The 14,677-nt window shown below is 34.4% G+C and overlaps 1 protein-coding gene across 2 annotated transcripts; it reads left to right on the top strand.

The window, feature by feature from the left end:
- The first annotated feature begins 6,776 nt into the window (after positions 1 to 6,776).
- LOC145124332 (putative ion channel SYM8) lies at positions 6,777 to 12,002 on the top strand. 2 transcript variants are annotated; one of them, XM_079059636.1, is made up of 12 exons: positions 6,777 to 7,592; positions 7,855 to 7,923; positions 7,995 to 8,624; positions 8,703 to 8,885; positions 9,079 to 9,138; positions 9,218 to 9,421; positions 9,528 to 9,776; positions 10,558 to 10,656; positions 10,755 to 10,949; positions 11,021 to 11,113; positions 11,185 to 11,448; positions 11,521 to 12,002. In XM_079059636.1, the coding sequence occupies exons 1-12, from the start codon at positions 6,933 to 6,935 to the stop codon at positions 11,737 to 11,739; spliced, it is 2,925 nt and encodes a 974-aa protein (XP_078915762.1). In that variant the 5' UTR covers positions 6,777 to 6,932; the 3' UTR covers positions 11,740 to 12,002. The 2 variants fall into 2 exon arrangements, with proteins under 2 accessions (XP_078915762.1, XP_078915763.1); XM_079059637.1 differs by having other exon boundaries at positions 7,469 to 7,592; positions 7,782 to 7,923.
- Positions 12,003 to 14,677: the final 2,675 nt, after the last annotated feature.

Here is a 14,677-nt window from a genome sequence, read left to right as displayed (position 1 = left end):
TTCGCCTACCAACAAATGCTCCACGTCTTGCGCATGTCTCGCAAGGGGGAGAAAAGGGGATTGGTTCATCCAAAGGAACTAGCAAAGATAAAGGATTTGTTGTGGGAAAAGTCTTGTCTACTTAAATTCCCACTTCTCTACCAATGAAACTGATGGTAAAAAATTCTACAACAAAAACCACAACAACCTCGAGTGCTCCTCAAGTCAATGTTGATTTGTCAAAGTTGCAAAAGAAAGGGATAAATGTTGGTGAAGGAGGTTCAAGAAAAGATGTGACTAAACCAAAAACAACATCTGCTTCTAAAGACAAAGGGAAGAGTATGTCAGTTAAATTGTCAAAGGAGGAGAAGAAGAAGTTACAAGAAATAAAAATGGAGAAAATGAGACAAATAAATAGCATAATGACTCAAATATTGAATGATCCTCCAAGTTTGAACAAGGGTGATATGAACAAGGTTTGATGTTACGAAAGAATTGAAATAGTTGTGCTTGACATAGTCAATGAATTCAAGAAGAAGACCAAGAAGAGCTATGACATTCGAAAACACCAACTTCAATCAACTTGATTTTCCCATAAATCATCTAATGTTTGCCATCAGTCAATTTAAACTTGCTGAAAGTTCCAAAGACAAATATGAATTTAAGAAGTTGAAAATTCGCTTTCATGTGGTTCTTGGAAAAAGCGAAGAAGAAGTTTGGTCACTAGTGAAAGTTGTGAGGGTTATATCGATAGTCCCTGATGTTCTTTTTGAGGGGTTGATGCATAATTTTTGATAATATGTTGTTCGAACTAACAATGTGGCATTCGAGTTTATAATCGCAGATTTTCTATGATGAATCGCAATGATCTCATCACAGTTTCAAAGATTTTGTGTGATGTGGATACTTCACAAGTTTCTGAGGAAAATCGATATGCTCATATCAAGGCATGCATTGATTGCTACTATTCGTACTTGGTTGAAACAGATATCGATCTAGCCATGGCAATTAAAAAAACATCAAAGGTACCAAAAGCTTTGTTGAAGGGGAAGCTTAACATAGAGAAATTTGAAGATGGGGAAATAACCTATAAACCCTTTGATGTTGTTTTCCAAGGGAGGAATACAAGGGAAAATTTAAAGAAGTTCCTTTTCCGTACTGATGATATTAAGAGGTACACGAACTCTCATTTTTCGAACATTTTGCTTCGCATCAACAATTTCCAGAAAACGAAAATGAAGACAAGGCGGAGGTTCAAAAAATCATCTTTTGGTACATGGAGATACGGAAGGTGCTACTACAGATAATGAAGACACGTACTTGAAGATTCGTCTTTTCTCACAAAGGGGGAGAACGTTAGGTCGAAAGTTATTGTGAGAGTCCAATTGTAGTGTCTTTGTCATTGTTTATGTAAATAGCAAAAGTCTAAGGACTTTTGTTATCTTAATTTATTTACAAGGCATGAGAAAGTTTTGTATTGTCATGTCCAATCCTTATATTTTTTAGTCCGTGAGTATCCTATAAATAGGGTAAGTACTTAGAGGGTTGAGTAAGAACTTCCGCATAACACTTTGTATTCGTATTCTCTCTATATCTTTCCAGACATATATTGAGCTGAAAAACAGATCTTATTTAGATCTACGTGTTCTTACTTGCTTTCTTTAATCGATTGACTTAAACACATTTCATTTTACTCTTCAGACCGTTGTCATAGCCTCGACTGGTGGCGGAAACACCGGGCTGTATGACGTAGGGATCTTGGATCACGGTTACAAGTATATTGAACAATACATAGACATATAACACAAACATTACTTTTATTTATTATAATTTTATTACAGGATTACATTGTTCAATATTCAAACATAGTTCCTATTCATAGCTAAACATAAAACAAACATAAATAACTTCCAGTGACTTCCTTGATGACTTCATTCCTTCCACGGCTACCCTCCACATTCATTTTTTTGAGAATACATGTATTTTAAAAACGTCAACATAAAGTTTGTGAGTTTACAAGTTTTTATAGTTTTCTACTTTATCCTTTTATTTGATTGAAAACTATTTCTGTTCTTAAAAAGCTTTCTTTCCTTTAGGATATATTACCTATCCTAAATCTTTATAACTTTTATCGAATCATACAACTACATGAAGGTGTCCCTCTAGGCAGTTTATTGATAGTATTACAATGAGTTCCTATAATCGACGATGTGGAACGATATATGCCCCGCGTGACACTTCATTAGACGTCGAATAATACTTTTATACTTTAAGAAAGTTATCATGTCGGGATTGTAGCTAGCAATCGTAGGTGGAGGTGTCAGCCCCGTATAAAAACTATACATATCATGACATACTTTACATAAAAATAAATATTATAAAATATTAAATGTTATTATAAATAATTAACTAAGAGTATTTTAATGACTTATTATTATTATTATTATTATTATTATTATTAAATAATCATTACACCCTATTGTATATATAGGTTATTTGTTTTTTTTACCATTTAATATATATTAAATAATTAATATTATATATATATATATATATATATGGAAATCTTCGGAAAAGTCCTAATATTTCACCCTAATTTACGAAAAAGTCCCAAACTAAAATTGGTTTATGAAAAAGTCCCGATTACAGGAAAAAATGACGATTTGACCTTTTTTCCCGGTTTATCGGTTTCAATATTTACCCGGTTTCATTACAGTCTCATTATTTTACCATAATTTTCATTAAAGTCCTATTATTTTACCATAATTTGGGACTTATTCGTAAATTATGGTAAAATAATGGGACTTTATTAAAACCGGGTAAGTAATGAAACCGGTAAACCGGGAAAATAGGGTCAAATCGTCGTTTTTACTGGTAATTGGGACTTTTTCGAAAACAAATTTTAGTTTGAGACTTTTTCGTAAATTAGAGTAAAATATTGGGATTTTTCCGGAGATTTCCATATATATATATATATATATATATATATATATATATATATATATATATATATATATATATATATATATATATTATTTGGTTTTTTATTAACCATTTAATATATATTAAAGAATTAATATAATATATTGGTTTTAACATCTAGCATTTTTATTTTAATAATATTTTAATAATATGTCATACTATCTATTTAATTATATTAAAGTTTTAAAGATTTTTTATTTTTGCTAGTATTTAGTTATTCTATTTAATATTATAATCGATAAATATTACTTATTATAAATGTTTATATATTACAAATTTCCTATAAAGTTTAATAAAAGCCATAACAAAATATATTAATAATTATAGTAAATTTTAATACATATAATATTTTTTATGAAACATTTTAAATAATTATAGAAAAATTAGTTAAATTAACAAAAAAAGATATAAAAAGATTACCATTAAAAGTGTAATATTTTTGTAAACCACAGGGATCAATAAAAACATTTTAAATTATCAAAATTTTTCTCAAAATGCAATATTTTGCAAACTATATGAACCATTTTTAGTTGTTGTGGACGTATCGGAATACGATCGTCTTCGAAAATGAGAACTTTAGGAAAGATAAGTTGTTTGAGTCTATCGTTTTTCTTAATAATTGGTTTTGTAGTAGGAATCAGAAGGTTAAAAAGAACCAAACAGATAGATGCAGAATCCCCTCATAAACCGACTATGTTCTTGTTTTTGGCTAGCTTTTTGCGAGCGTGTTATATATACTGCCATTAAAAAAAATTTGAAATTTTATGTTAAAAAAATGATGATATGCATTTATTTTGGATCATAAGGCCATTTGTTATACCCACCACTAATCACTATAGGGGTGGATGTCACATTATCACCACACTCCTTACCACTAACATGAGATACATACCACTTAACACACTACTCCACCTCGTTTTTTTTTTAATTAAATTTAAATAAAAAATACATAAAAATCATATAATTTTTTTTAAATACTAGTTTTTCTTTAAATTAAAATACCAAATTACATTAAATAAAAACTACATTAATTAAAATAAAAAAAATAAAAATAACATTAAAAATAAAAATTACATTAATTAAAATAAAAAATAACATTAAAAATAAAAAACCTAAAAGTACCAAGCATAACTAAAATAAATTTTCCCCTATTCCTACGTCGGACTTGAATCGACTCTTTCATCATGAAAAAAGCTTCAAATCTTCGTCGTCGAGGTCGTCCACTTTCATTTTCAAGATTTCGATCGGTTTTTGTTTGAAGCGTCTCTTGTACCTCTTGAAATGACGTTTGTGCTTCAATCATTTTTTGTTTCATCCGAATCATCATCTCCGCCTTCGTCTCTTGAACTTGCACATATCAATCAGATTTCTCTCCAAAATGATCCATAACACTAGAGCCCGAAGTCGTTAAAACCGCTGTTTTTGCTTTATTTCTTCCAACTAGCCGGTGAAGAGGTTGCTCATCTTCAAGATCGAGCGGATCATTGTTGATGTCGATGTGTGTTCGCCCGTCCGATTGTTGGGAAGTTGCATCGGGTTTCGTGAACGCTTTGAACCGGAATATTACGAATTCCTTCCGTTTGCTCTTTCTATTTTGGAGGATCTTTCAACTCTAGCCACAGTTTCACATACGGAAAAATTTGCGGGTTGGCGTTATTTTTTCAAATTGGTCCAAAGCCACCTTGAAGACATCGAAATCGTTTGACCTGCTTCTTCGTATGTTTAGGAGGTTGTTGTAAATTCCTCAAAATTCGATGCATTTTGGGCGAATATCGTGTCACTTCGAGCTAATTTGATAAGAATTTCGTTTTTCACTTTCCGTTAAATCATAGAACATGACTCGAACTTTCTCCCAAAAACAACCGAAGGTTTGACTATCTCCTTCAATTGGGTATTGGGAAGTCGAAATCCATGACTCCGCTAGCTTTTCTTCTTTCTCTTTTGTCCATGTGACCCTTTCTTGGGTGGTGGTGAGTTGGACCGGTTTGTTCCTTTTTTCTTTTTTGGTTGAGGCGGTGACGGTGAAGGTTGAGTTTTCGAAACAAAATCCGGCGAATGAGGGGGTGGTGATGGTTGTGGTTGTTGGAATTGTTGGAATGTTGAAATTGTTGTTGTTGGAAGGTCAGGAAATGTTGATATTTTTGTTGGAAAAGTTGTGTTTGTTGGATAAGGGAACCTGTTTGAAGCAAATTGACAAAACCACCTTGAGGTGATTTCATGGTTGGGAACTGATGATGGAATTGTATCTAACGCAAAAGCGTTATCGGGTTTGCGATTTATAAAGTTTGATGGAGTATTTTGGTTGGGTTCCATGTTTTTTGGTTGTAAAAAGATTGTATGTGTATTGTATATATAGAGAAAGAAAAGATTGGTGTAAGAAATATGGATGTATAGTGTGGTTTTTATAGGTAAAAGTTAAAATTTATGTTAATTTTTTTTTTTTGACAAGTTAGCTGTTCAATTGCTAGAATTAGGGATGAGCATATGGACCGGGGAACTGGCCGGAACCGGTCCCGGAACCGGAATCCGATGGAACCGGTCGGGCCGGGACCGGTACTATAATCTCGTCAATTTTTGGAACCGGGACCGGTAAGAACCGGTCATTGGAACCGCCCAAAAACCGGGAACCGGACCGGATAACTCACTCAAATTTTGAATATTGCATAGTTCACTCAATTTAACTTTTTTTGACCTGAATCTTTTTCCTACATGTAGATTATGATTTGTACTTAAGCTTAGACTATAAAAACGCTTGATTTTGTTAAAAATTGAATGAGTTACAAGCCCTGCAAGGAAGAGTATCAAATCAGAATTTTTTTTTATGTTTCAACAATTAAATGTAATCTGACTTTGTTGTTCAAATGTGCATAACTCACTCAATTTAACTTGTTTTGACCTGAATCTTTTTCCTACATGTAGATTACGATTTGTAGCTAAGTTTAGACTATAAAAACGCTTGATTTGGTTAAAAATTGAATGAGTTACAAGCCCCGCAAGGAAGGGTGTCAAATCAGAATCTTTTTTATGTTTCAACAATTAAATGTAATCTGACTTTGTTGTTCAAATGTGCATAACTCACTCAATTTAACTTGTTTTGACCTGAATCTTTTTCCTACATGTATATTAGGATTTGTAGTTAAGTTTAGACTATAAAAACGCTTGATTTGGTTAAAAATTGAATGAGTTACAACCCCCCAAGGAAGGGTGTCAAATCGGAATTTTTTTATGTTACAGCAATTAAATGTAATCTGACTTTGTTGTTCAAATGTGCATAAATCACTCAATTTAAGTTTTTTTGACATGAATCTTTTTCCTACACGTAGTTTAGGTTTTGTAGTTAAGTTTAGACTATAAAATCGCTTGATTTGGTTAAAAATTGAATGAGTTACAAGCCCCGCAAAAAAGCGTGTCAAATCAGACCGGTTCCAAAATCGGAAACCCGGCAAAAACCAGACCCGGACCCGGAAACGGTGGAACCGGAACCGGTAGAACCGCCGGGCTGGTTCGGTTCTTGATTTTGCCGAAGCCGGTTCCCGGTTCGGGTCCGGGTCGGGCCGGTTCCGGCCGGTTCGGTCCGTTTGCACATGCCTAGCTAGAATATTTTGGTCAAACATCGGATTCAATTTCATTGGCCGTTGCTCGTCATTCTCCCCATCACGAACCATCATACAAACGGCCAACCACAAACGAACGGCTAATGTACACATCACGAGATGGCTCGTGGTTTACATAACCGAAGGTCTAAAGATGCTCTAACACCATATATTGATACATATATAACTTACTAAAGGAGTAAAGTTGTAAAGCCAGCGGAATCTAGAAACACGGCGGCACGTGCGTACCTTTCGCAACGGTGAAAAACAAACTGTAACACACCACTAGACAATTGGCCGGTCGATAAAACCTCGCTACCACCGTGTGTGTCAGAAATAAAGAGAGCCAATAGATTCCGGTGAAGATCCGGAGAAATTATGTCTAACAGCAATGGAGATTCACTGGATTCCAAACGGAATCCCAACATTCCGCTACCAGAACGACGTCCTCTCCTGAAGAAATCAAGGACGATCGCTGATTCCAGCACTGCTCACTTCCCCGGTCCACTCTTCCCAGCCGTCCGCCGGCCCTCCTCCGACGAGTCAACTCCTCCTCTTCCACCATCTTCCTCCTCCACCTGGTCCCCCCGACGATCATTCGACTCATCCGACAGCTCCAGCACTACCACCAGCGACACTTTTCCCGGTCAAACCTTCGGGTTTGCTGATCGTGATTACGTTTATCCATCATTTCTTGGACCTAACACGACTCGAAACCGGGTAACAGTTGTTAAATCTTCTGCGTCTAAGTCACTGAGGAAACAACCGCCTGTTTCGTCTCCTTCTCCTTCTCCGGTTCGAAGCGCTTCGATGCCTAAGAGTTTGGCTACCACAGGGGGAAGCGAAATGCAATCAGCTACTGCGAGTGCGAGTACGTCACATTCACCGGCGCCGGGGTCAGATTCTAAATCGGAGAGAATCGTTCCGCCAGTGCTTGCTCAAGTTCCAGTTTCTAATTTGACTTCTTCGTCTTCCCTGAGTTCATCTTCTACTGCTCGCAAAAACGCCAGGATCAGGAGTTCGTTGATACGTAACCTGGTGAATTATTCTTCTCTACTAGAATTTATATGTATACAGTCCTAATCTGAGCGAGTATATAAAACTAAACTGTGTTCCATTTCCTAATTTTCCATTAAAACTCAAATTTTGTCTGTGTGAGTTAAAAGTACTGAACTTATCACTTGAATCCTGTTTATAAGTCTGTAATGTCATGTTGTTATTCTGCAGGGAGCCCTCAGAGCATCTATCCCGCATTTTAATGTTTAGTGTCTGATGATGCCACGTTTATTTCTTAATGCAGCTTGCACTTTTATGTGTAGTGTTTGCATCTTATGCAATAACATTAAGGAATGAAGTCAAGAAGCTTCAGGTATCAAGTTCTTTGACTCTGTACTCTTGCAAATAGATGATTTTGTTAAAGCCTGTTTATTCTCCATACAGGAAGAGAATTATGATCTTCATAAAACTTGTTTGAATAAAGACATTCCTCATGATGAAAGCACAGACATTTTCAAACATGAAAGTGACAATTCATTTGTGTATATTGGCAACACTGACACCCGAAACATTGCTCTCTACACTGTTCTGTTTACTCTTGTGACACCTTTTGTATTATACAAATATCTTGATGATCTTCCCAAAATCAAGAACCTCTCAAAACGTTCAAAGAACAACAAAGAAGAGGTTCCATTAAAGAAAAGAATTGCATACATGGTGGATGTGTGCTTCTCTATCTACCCTTATGCGAAACTACTTGCCCTTCTCTTTGCAACTATCTTTCTCATTGCATTTGGTGGTTTAGCACTATATGCTGTAAGTGATGGTAGTCTTGCAGAAGCCCTTTGGCTTTCTTGGACATTTGTGGCAGATTCAGGAAATCATGCAGATAGAGTTGGCACTGGATCAAGAATTGTTTCAGTCTCTATAAGTTCAGGAGGGATGCTGATATTTGCAATGATGCTAGGGCTTGTTTCAGATGCTATCTCAGAGAAAGTAGATTCATTACGAAAAGGGAAAAGTGAAGTCATTGAAAGCAACCACATTCTTGTTCTTGGATGGAGTGACAAATTGGTAATAACTAATAAGTCTTGGTATTTAATTACTTTATGCACAAAGGTCAAAACAAGATAATGTTTTGGTCAACTACAGGGTTCACTTTTGAAGCAGCTGGCTATAGCAAACAAGAGCATTGGTGGTGGTGTGGTGGTTGTCCTGGCGGAAAGAGACAAGGAGGAGATGGAGATGGATATAGCAAAACTCGAGTTCAGCTTCATGGGCACTTCAGTTATATGCAGAAGTGGTAGTCCTCTTATACTTGCTGACTTGAAAAAGGTAAAACTGAAATCTTTTTTCCTTTTTCCTTTTTTTTTCGCTGCTGAAATTTTGGCATACACACTTCTGCAAAAAGTGTTATTCTTCCAACAATCTTTAAGCTGGCCCACACTGATGTCAGATGTAAATCAGGTACACTGGGCCCCACCATATTGTTCAAATCTTTCTTGTTAATTTCTTTTGATATTCTTAGGTTTCGGTTTCAAAAGCACGTGCTATAATAGTACTTGCAGCAGATGAAAATGCAGATCAGGTATGTCTTACTTCTTAAACATTTAACCATTTGACCATTTTACCCTTATTCCATAAACAAGTTTCTTTATTTTTTTTAGAGTGATGCACGAGCATTGAGGGTTGTGCTTAGTCTTACTGGAGTAAAAGAGGGGCTAAGAGGTCATGTTGTTGTTGAAATGAGTGATCTTGACAATGAACCTTTGGTGAAGCTTGTTGGAGGAGAGCTGATTGAGACAGTGGTTGCACATGATGTGATTGGAAGGTTGATGATACAATGTGCTCTTCAACCTGGCCTTGCACAGGTAGTTTAAACTTTAAATTAAATAAAATGAGTTTTCATTTTTCACAATCACAATTATAATCTGTTTATAATGTTTTTATATATGGTTGAAATTGTTTTTGTTGCAGATATGGGAAGATATATTGGGGTTTGAAAATGCAGAATTTTATATCAAAAGGTGGCCACAATTAGATGGTTTAAGGTTTGAAGATGTACTTACTTCGTTTCCAGATGCGATCCCTTGTGGAGTAAAGGTTGCTTCAGAAAGAGGGAAGATAATAATAAATCCAAAAGATGAATATATATTAAAAGAAGGTGATGAGATACTTGTGATAGCTGAAGATGATGACACATATACCCCTGGCCCTTTACCAGAGGTCAGACTTTCAATTATTAAGTTTACAGCTTTCTTTTAAAGGGTATAATCAGAAAAATGACCAAAATGGGTAAACTCATTTTACAAATTGATCTTTGGGAAAACTCCATAAAAGTCCTTATATTTTGGCATTTAGTGCTTATATATTTTTTTTATTCTACTAAGTCGCAAAAAACGCGCAATTGTATTCATTTTGACCCTTTTACCTGGTCAACAAATCATCCCACTTTAAAAAATTACACTTTTGGCCCAGATTTTAATTTTTATTACAAATTTGTCCAATATTTACACTTTTGGCCTAAATTTAGTTTTTTTACATCTTTTTTTCAAAATTTTGTTTCGAATATGTTTTTTTGCTTTATAAAATCATATTTATACAAAAGAACACATAATTTCACATAAAAACCTTCTTTTTTTCTATATAATTTTTTTTAAAACAATTTTGTATGCAAAATATTTATTACGAGGCCAAAATATAAATATTTTTAAAAAATAACCATCAATTTCGCATCAATATGATTGCGAACTTGCTTTATGAGTGGCCCCCACCACAATAGAACTTTTAAAAAATTTATAAAATGGAAAAAAAAATTAATCTTTTTTGCAGCCTTTTTTTCATTAAAAGTAATTTCACAATTGACCCGTTATGCAATAGGTGGTAATTTTGTTAGAAGGGTAAAAAAGTGGTCAATTGGTTAAAACGGGACCCATTTTGGTAATTTTTGTAATTATCCCTTCTTTAAATCTTGATGATATGATTTTTTTTTTTTTTACTTTTACAGGTACGAAGGGGTCTCTTTCCAAAAAAAGTCGACCCTCCAAAATTCCCAGAAAAGATATTATTTTGTGGTTGGCGACGTGATATTGATGATATGATTATGGTAATTGTAATTTACAGATATTTATTAATCTCTCTTTATGAATAGATTTCAAGAATCATAATTAGTAAATAATAAATTCTATTTTTGAAATCTACCAGGTTCTAGAAGCATTCTTGGCTCCAGGGTCAGAGTTATGGATGTTTAACGAGGTGTTGGAGAAAGAAAGAGAGAGAAAGTTAGTGGATGGTGGACTTGATATTTCAGGACTTGTTAACATTAAACTTGTCCACCGTGTTGGAAATGCAGTTATTAAAAAACATTTAGAAACTCTCCCTTTAGAAACATTTGATTCTGTAAGTCTCCTCAATCATATATATATATATATACAAAAATCCATGATTAATTACTAACTCCAATACAACAGATTCTAATTCTTGCAGATGAATCTGTGGAAGACTCAATTGTCCATTCTGACTCACGTTCTCTAGCCACCCTCCTTCTCATCCGAGACATTCAGGTCAAATTTTAACGTTAAACAAAAATTAATTTATTATTATTATTATTTTATTATTGACTTAATGGATGCAGTCAAAGCGGCTTCCATATAAAGAAGACACTCACACAAGCTCAACAACTGCTTTCTCTCATAGTTCTTGGATACGTGAGATGCAACAAGCTTCTAATAAATCAATAATAATAAGTGAGATTTTGGATTCAAGAACTAGAAACCTTGTTTCTGTAACAAAAATCAGCGACTATGTTCTTTCAAATGAGCTTGTGAGCATGGCTTTAGCAATGGTAGCTGAAGATAAACAGATCAATCGTGTCCTTGAAGAACTTTTTGCAGAAGAGGTAGTATCCAAACACTACTTACTTCCCAACTGAAACTTCCAAAACTAAATGTTTAACTTTATATTTTAACAGGGAAACGAGATGTGCATTAAGCCAGGGGAATTCTATCTTTATGATCAAGAAGAACTCTGTTTTTATGACATCATGATAAGGGGTCGCGAAAGGCATGAAATTGTAATAGGCTATCGTTTAGCGACAGCTGAACGTGCGGTGATAAATCCTGTGGATAAAAATAAGCTTGTTAAATGGTCGCTAGATGATGTTTTTGTTGTCATTGCATTAGGCGAATGAGATTCACTTCACATAGTGTCGTAAATAACCCTTGATAAGTGTCGGAAAAGGCAAATAGATTAATGGCTCACTTTTAGTGCTGTATATTACTAAAGTGTCGCGAAAAAGTCTTTTACCTTAAGTTTATTGTTTGTATAGGTGACGAAGTCGTCCCATTTGAACAATTATTTTTTTATTTTCTTTATTTAAGGTCATGTGATTGTTTGAAGAAACAACTGTGGCACAAGTTAATTCTTGAAGAGTATCGGTGATGTTTGATATAATGTGGGGTTTATGTATTTGAATGTATCTGATATATTTGACAGTTTCAAAAAACTATTTGAAGTAACTTTTTGATTATAAAATAAAAGTTTAAGGTTTTATTTTTAAATTAATCTTTTTCTTTAATTCAATAGTATTTTAAAACTAAAAGTAGGGATGGGCAAAGGTCTAGACTCTAGACCCGACAGGAACCGATTTTTAAACTTTTTCTTTAATTCAATAGTATTTTTAAATTAAACTTTTTCTTTAATCCAATAGTCTATTCTTTCAGTTTTTTATTTCTTTTTCGTTTTTAACTATTTTACATTCAAAATTAATTTCTGATTTTTAAATAAAAAATCAAATAGACCCTTACATCTTTCAAATGACATGATCTCATGTTCACTGAATTTTTCTTTGATTTGTTAAAATATTTACAATAGAACAACTATCAATTTCAACAACAATGACATTTTCCAACCTTTTATCCAAACACATTTTAAACCATTTTATATTGAAAACTAGTTTCTACTTTTAAATAAGAAATAAACTAGACAATTATATATTTAAAATAACACCAACCTCATCTTTATTTGGATTTTCTATGAATTTATATGATTTATACAGTACAATAGCTACTGCAGTTCAACAACAATAATATTTTCCAGCCTTCAGTTCAAACAGTTTATTAACCATTTTACACTCAAAATTAGTTTCTAACTTCTAAATAAGAAATAAAGTAGACCCTTATACCCTTCAAATAACAATGACCTCATGTTTACTGAATTTTTCTATGATTTCATAGGATTTCTACAACACAACATATTACACAATTTTATGTCCAATTCGAAACCCGATCAAGTGTTGTTTTTTTAATGGAATTGATGGAACTAGAACCAGTGGAACCAGGAACTGGAAAACCCAAAATCTTGGAACCGTGAACCATCTTAATTGTTAAAATATCAATTCAGGTCCAAACGGTCAAAATACTGATGCCTAGATAAAAACTTTTAAAAGGGCTTATAAGTTTGTTGTCGAACACGTCCAAAGTATAGTTGAAATGGATCACATTATATATATATATATATATATATATATATATATATATAGAGAGAGAGAGAGAGAGAGAGAGAGAGTAACATCCCAAAAATACAGATAAAATTTTGATTTTAAATTCATTCAAAATACTTATATCAAAACAGTCAAAAGTGTATCATAGTAACATATTATCAGAGTACAAATTCCCAAAATCTTAAAATCCAGAAACCATAGGGTGATGCGGTGCGATCAGGCCGGACCCTTCCCATTCGAACTGGAAGTACCTGAAACATAAACTGAAAACCGTAAGCACAAATCTTAGTGAGTTCCCCCAAAATACCCCATACCATACAACATACAACCAAGCATATCTGGGTGCTTGCAATCCCCTTCGGTCTATTTCAACCGGATACAATCAAGCATATATGGGTGTTTGCAATCCCCTTCGGTCTATTTCAACCGGATACAGTCAAGCATATCTAGGCGCTTGCAATCCCCTTCGGTCTATTTCAACCGGATACCAGGTCTATTTCAACCCTACCACTACCATATAATATCATAACAAAGAATCATAGATTCATCAAGCAAATACAAACATAACTGAAAATTGTCACGAAAACAATCATCACACTACATCATAAACTAGTGGGGCGACATTGGTGCCTTCGACCCACATATATAGTGAAGGAAGCTCACCTGATACTAAAAACTGATAAATCTCGCACCCGAACTGCCGGAACTAGTCCCCGCCTAATAACACAATAATTAACTCTAATTAATAATTAAGGTCCATTGTTCAAACCGTGAGTCCAAGACCCACAACCCAACCCCTTAAAAGAAAAAAATACCATTTTGCTCATCCCATGGTAAAAAACCCTAAATCTTGACCAAGAGTCCAAAAGTCAATAAAAGTCAACTACTCAGCGCATACGCTGGGCGTACTTCGGGAATCAGGTGGGATCGACGTCTCACCTGGCTACGACAGGCGTAGCCAGTAGTACGCGGGGTGTACTCCGTCTGACCCCAAAAACCAAACCAAAAGGTCTTAATCATTAAGACATACATCCAATCATAGATCTAACCTTCTTAAAATGTCTTAATCCATAAAGTCTAAAACTTTAAGCCTTTGCATGGTTGAAAAGGGCTTAAATCTTAAAACTCTAACTTAATCCACACTCATCACCACCAAACTCTTGCATGGACAGAAAAAGGACCGTCAAGGAGCCATTTTTATGAATCTACAAGACCTATCATGCATGAAAGGACAACTAATATGCTCTGGAGTGTCCTAAACTCATAAAGGTCCAAACTTTGGGACAAAAAGTTCATAAAACCCAACTACGGAGATCAAAAAGGAAACACATCAAGGTATAGACTTTATACTTTCTAAATATGCACAAGGAGGAGTTGTTTCTGGATCTATAAGCTTGCAAGCAACACCTCCTTCTTCAATAATCTTATTCTTCAAAAAATAAGCACCAAAAGTTACTAATACGCTCCAAACTCTCACAAACAAGGCTTAAGCTCGAGATTAGGGTTTTTGAGGGAAGATGGCTGATAAGGAATATCCAAGGGAGGCATAAGGTAGTTTAAATATGGAAGCAAACCCTTAAAATTAGGGTTTTGAGGCTGAGCTAGTACGCCCGACGAACCACACGTA

This window comes from Lactuca virosa, chromosome 7 (assembly GCF_052849685.1).
Source record: "Lactuca virosa cultivar CGN04683 chromosome 7, Lactuca_virosa_CGN04683_v6, whole genome shotgun sequence".
Lineage (NCBI taxonomy): Eukaryota > Viridiplantae > Streptophyta > Magnoliopsida > Asterales > Asteraceae > Lactuca > Lactuca virosa.
Note: the sequence above shows the minus strand (reverse complement) of the source record. Positions and strands in the feature narration are given on the sequence as shown.

Bases quoted from the DNA above. Each gene is read 5' to 3' on its own strand.
- LOC145124332 (XM_079059636.1), top strand. From the start codon at position 6,933: ATGTCTAACAGCAATGGAGATTCACTGGATTCCAAACGGAATCCCAAC. The intron at 7,924-7,994 runs GTATCAAGTTCT...TTCTCCATACAG, and splicing joins ATGAAGTCAAGAAGCTTCAG to GAAGAGAATTATGATCTTCA. The intron at 10,950-11,020 runs GTAAGTCTCCTC...CCAATACAACAG, and splicing joins CTTTAGAAACATTTGATTCT to ATTCTAATTCTTGCAGATGA.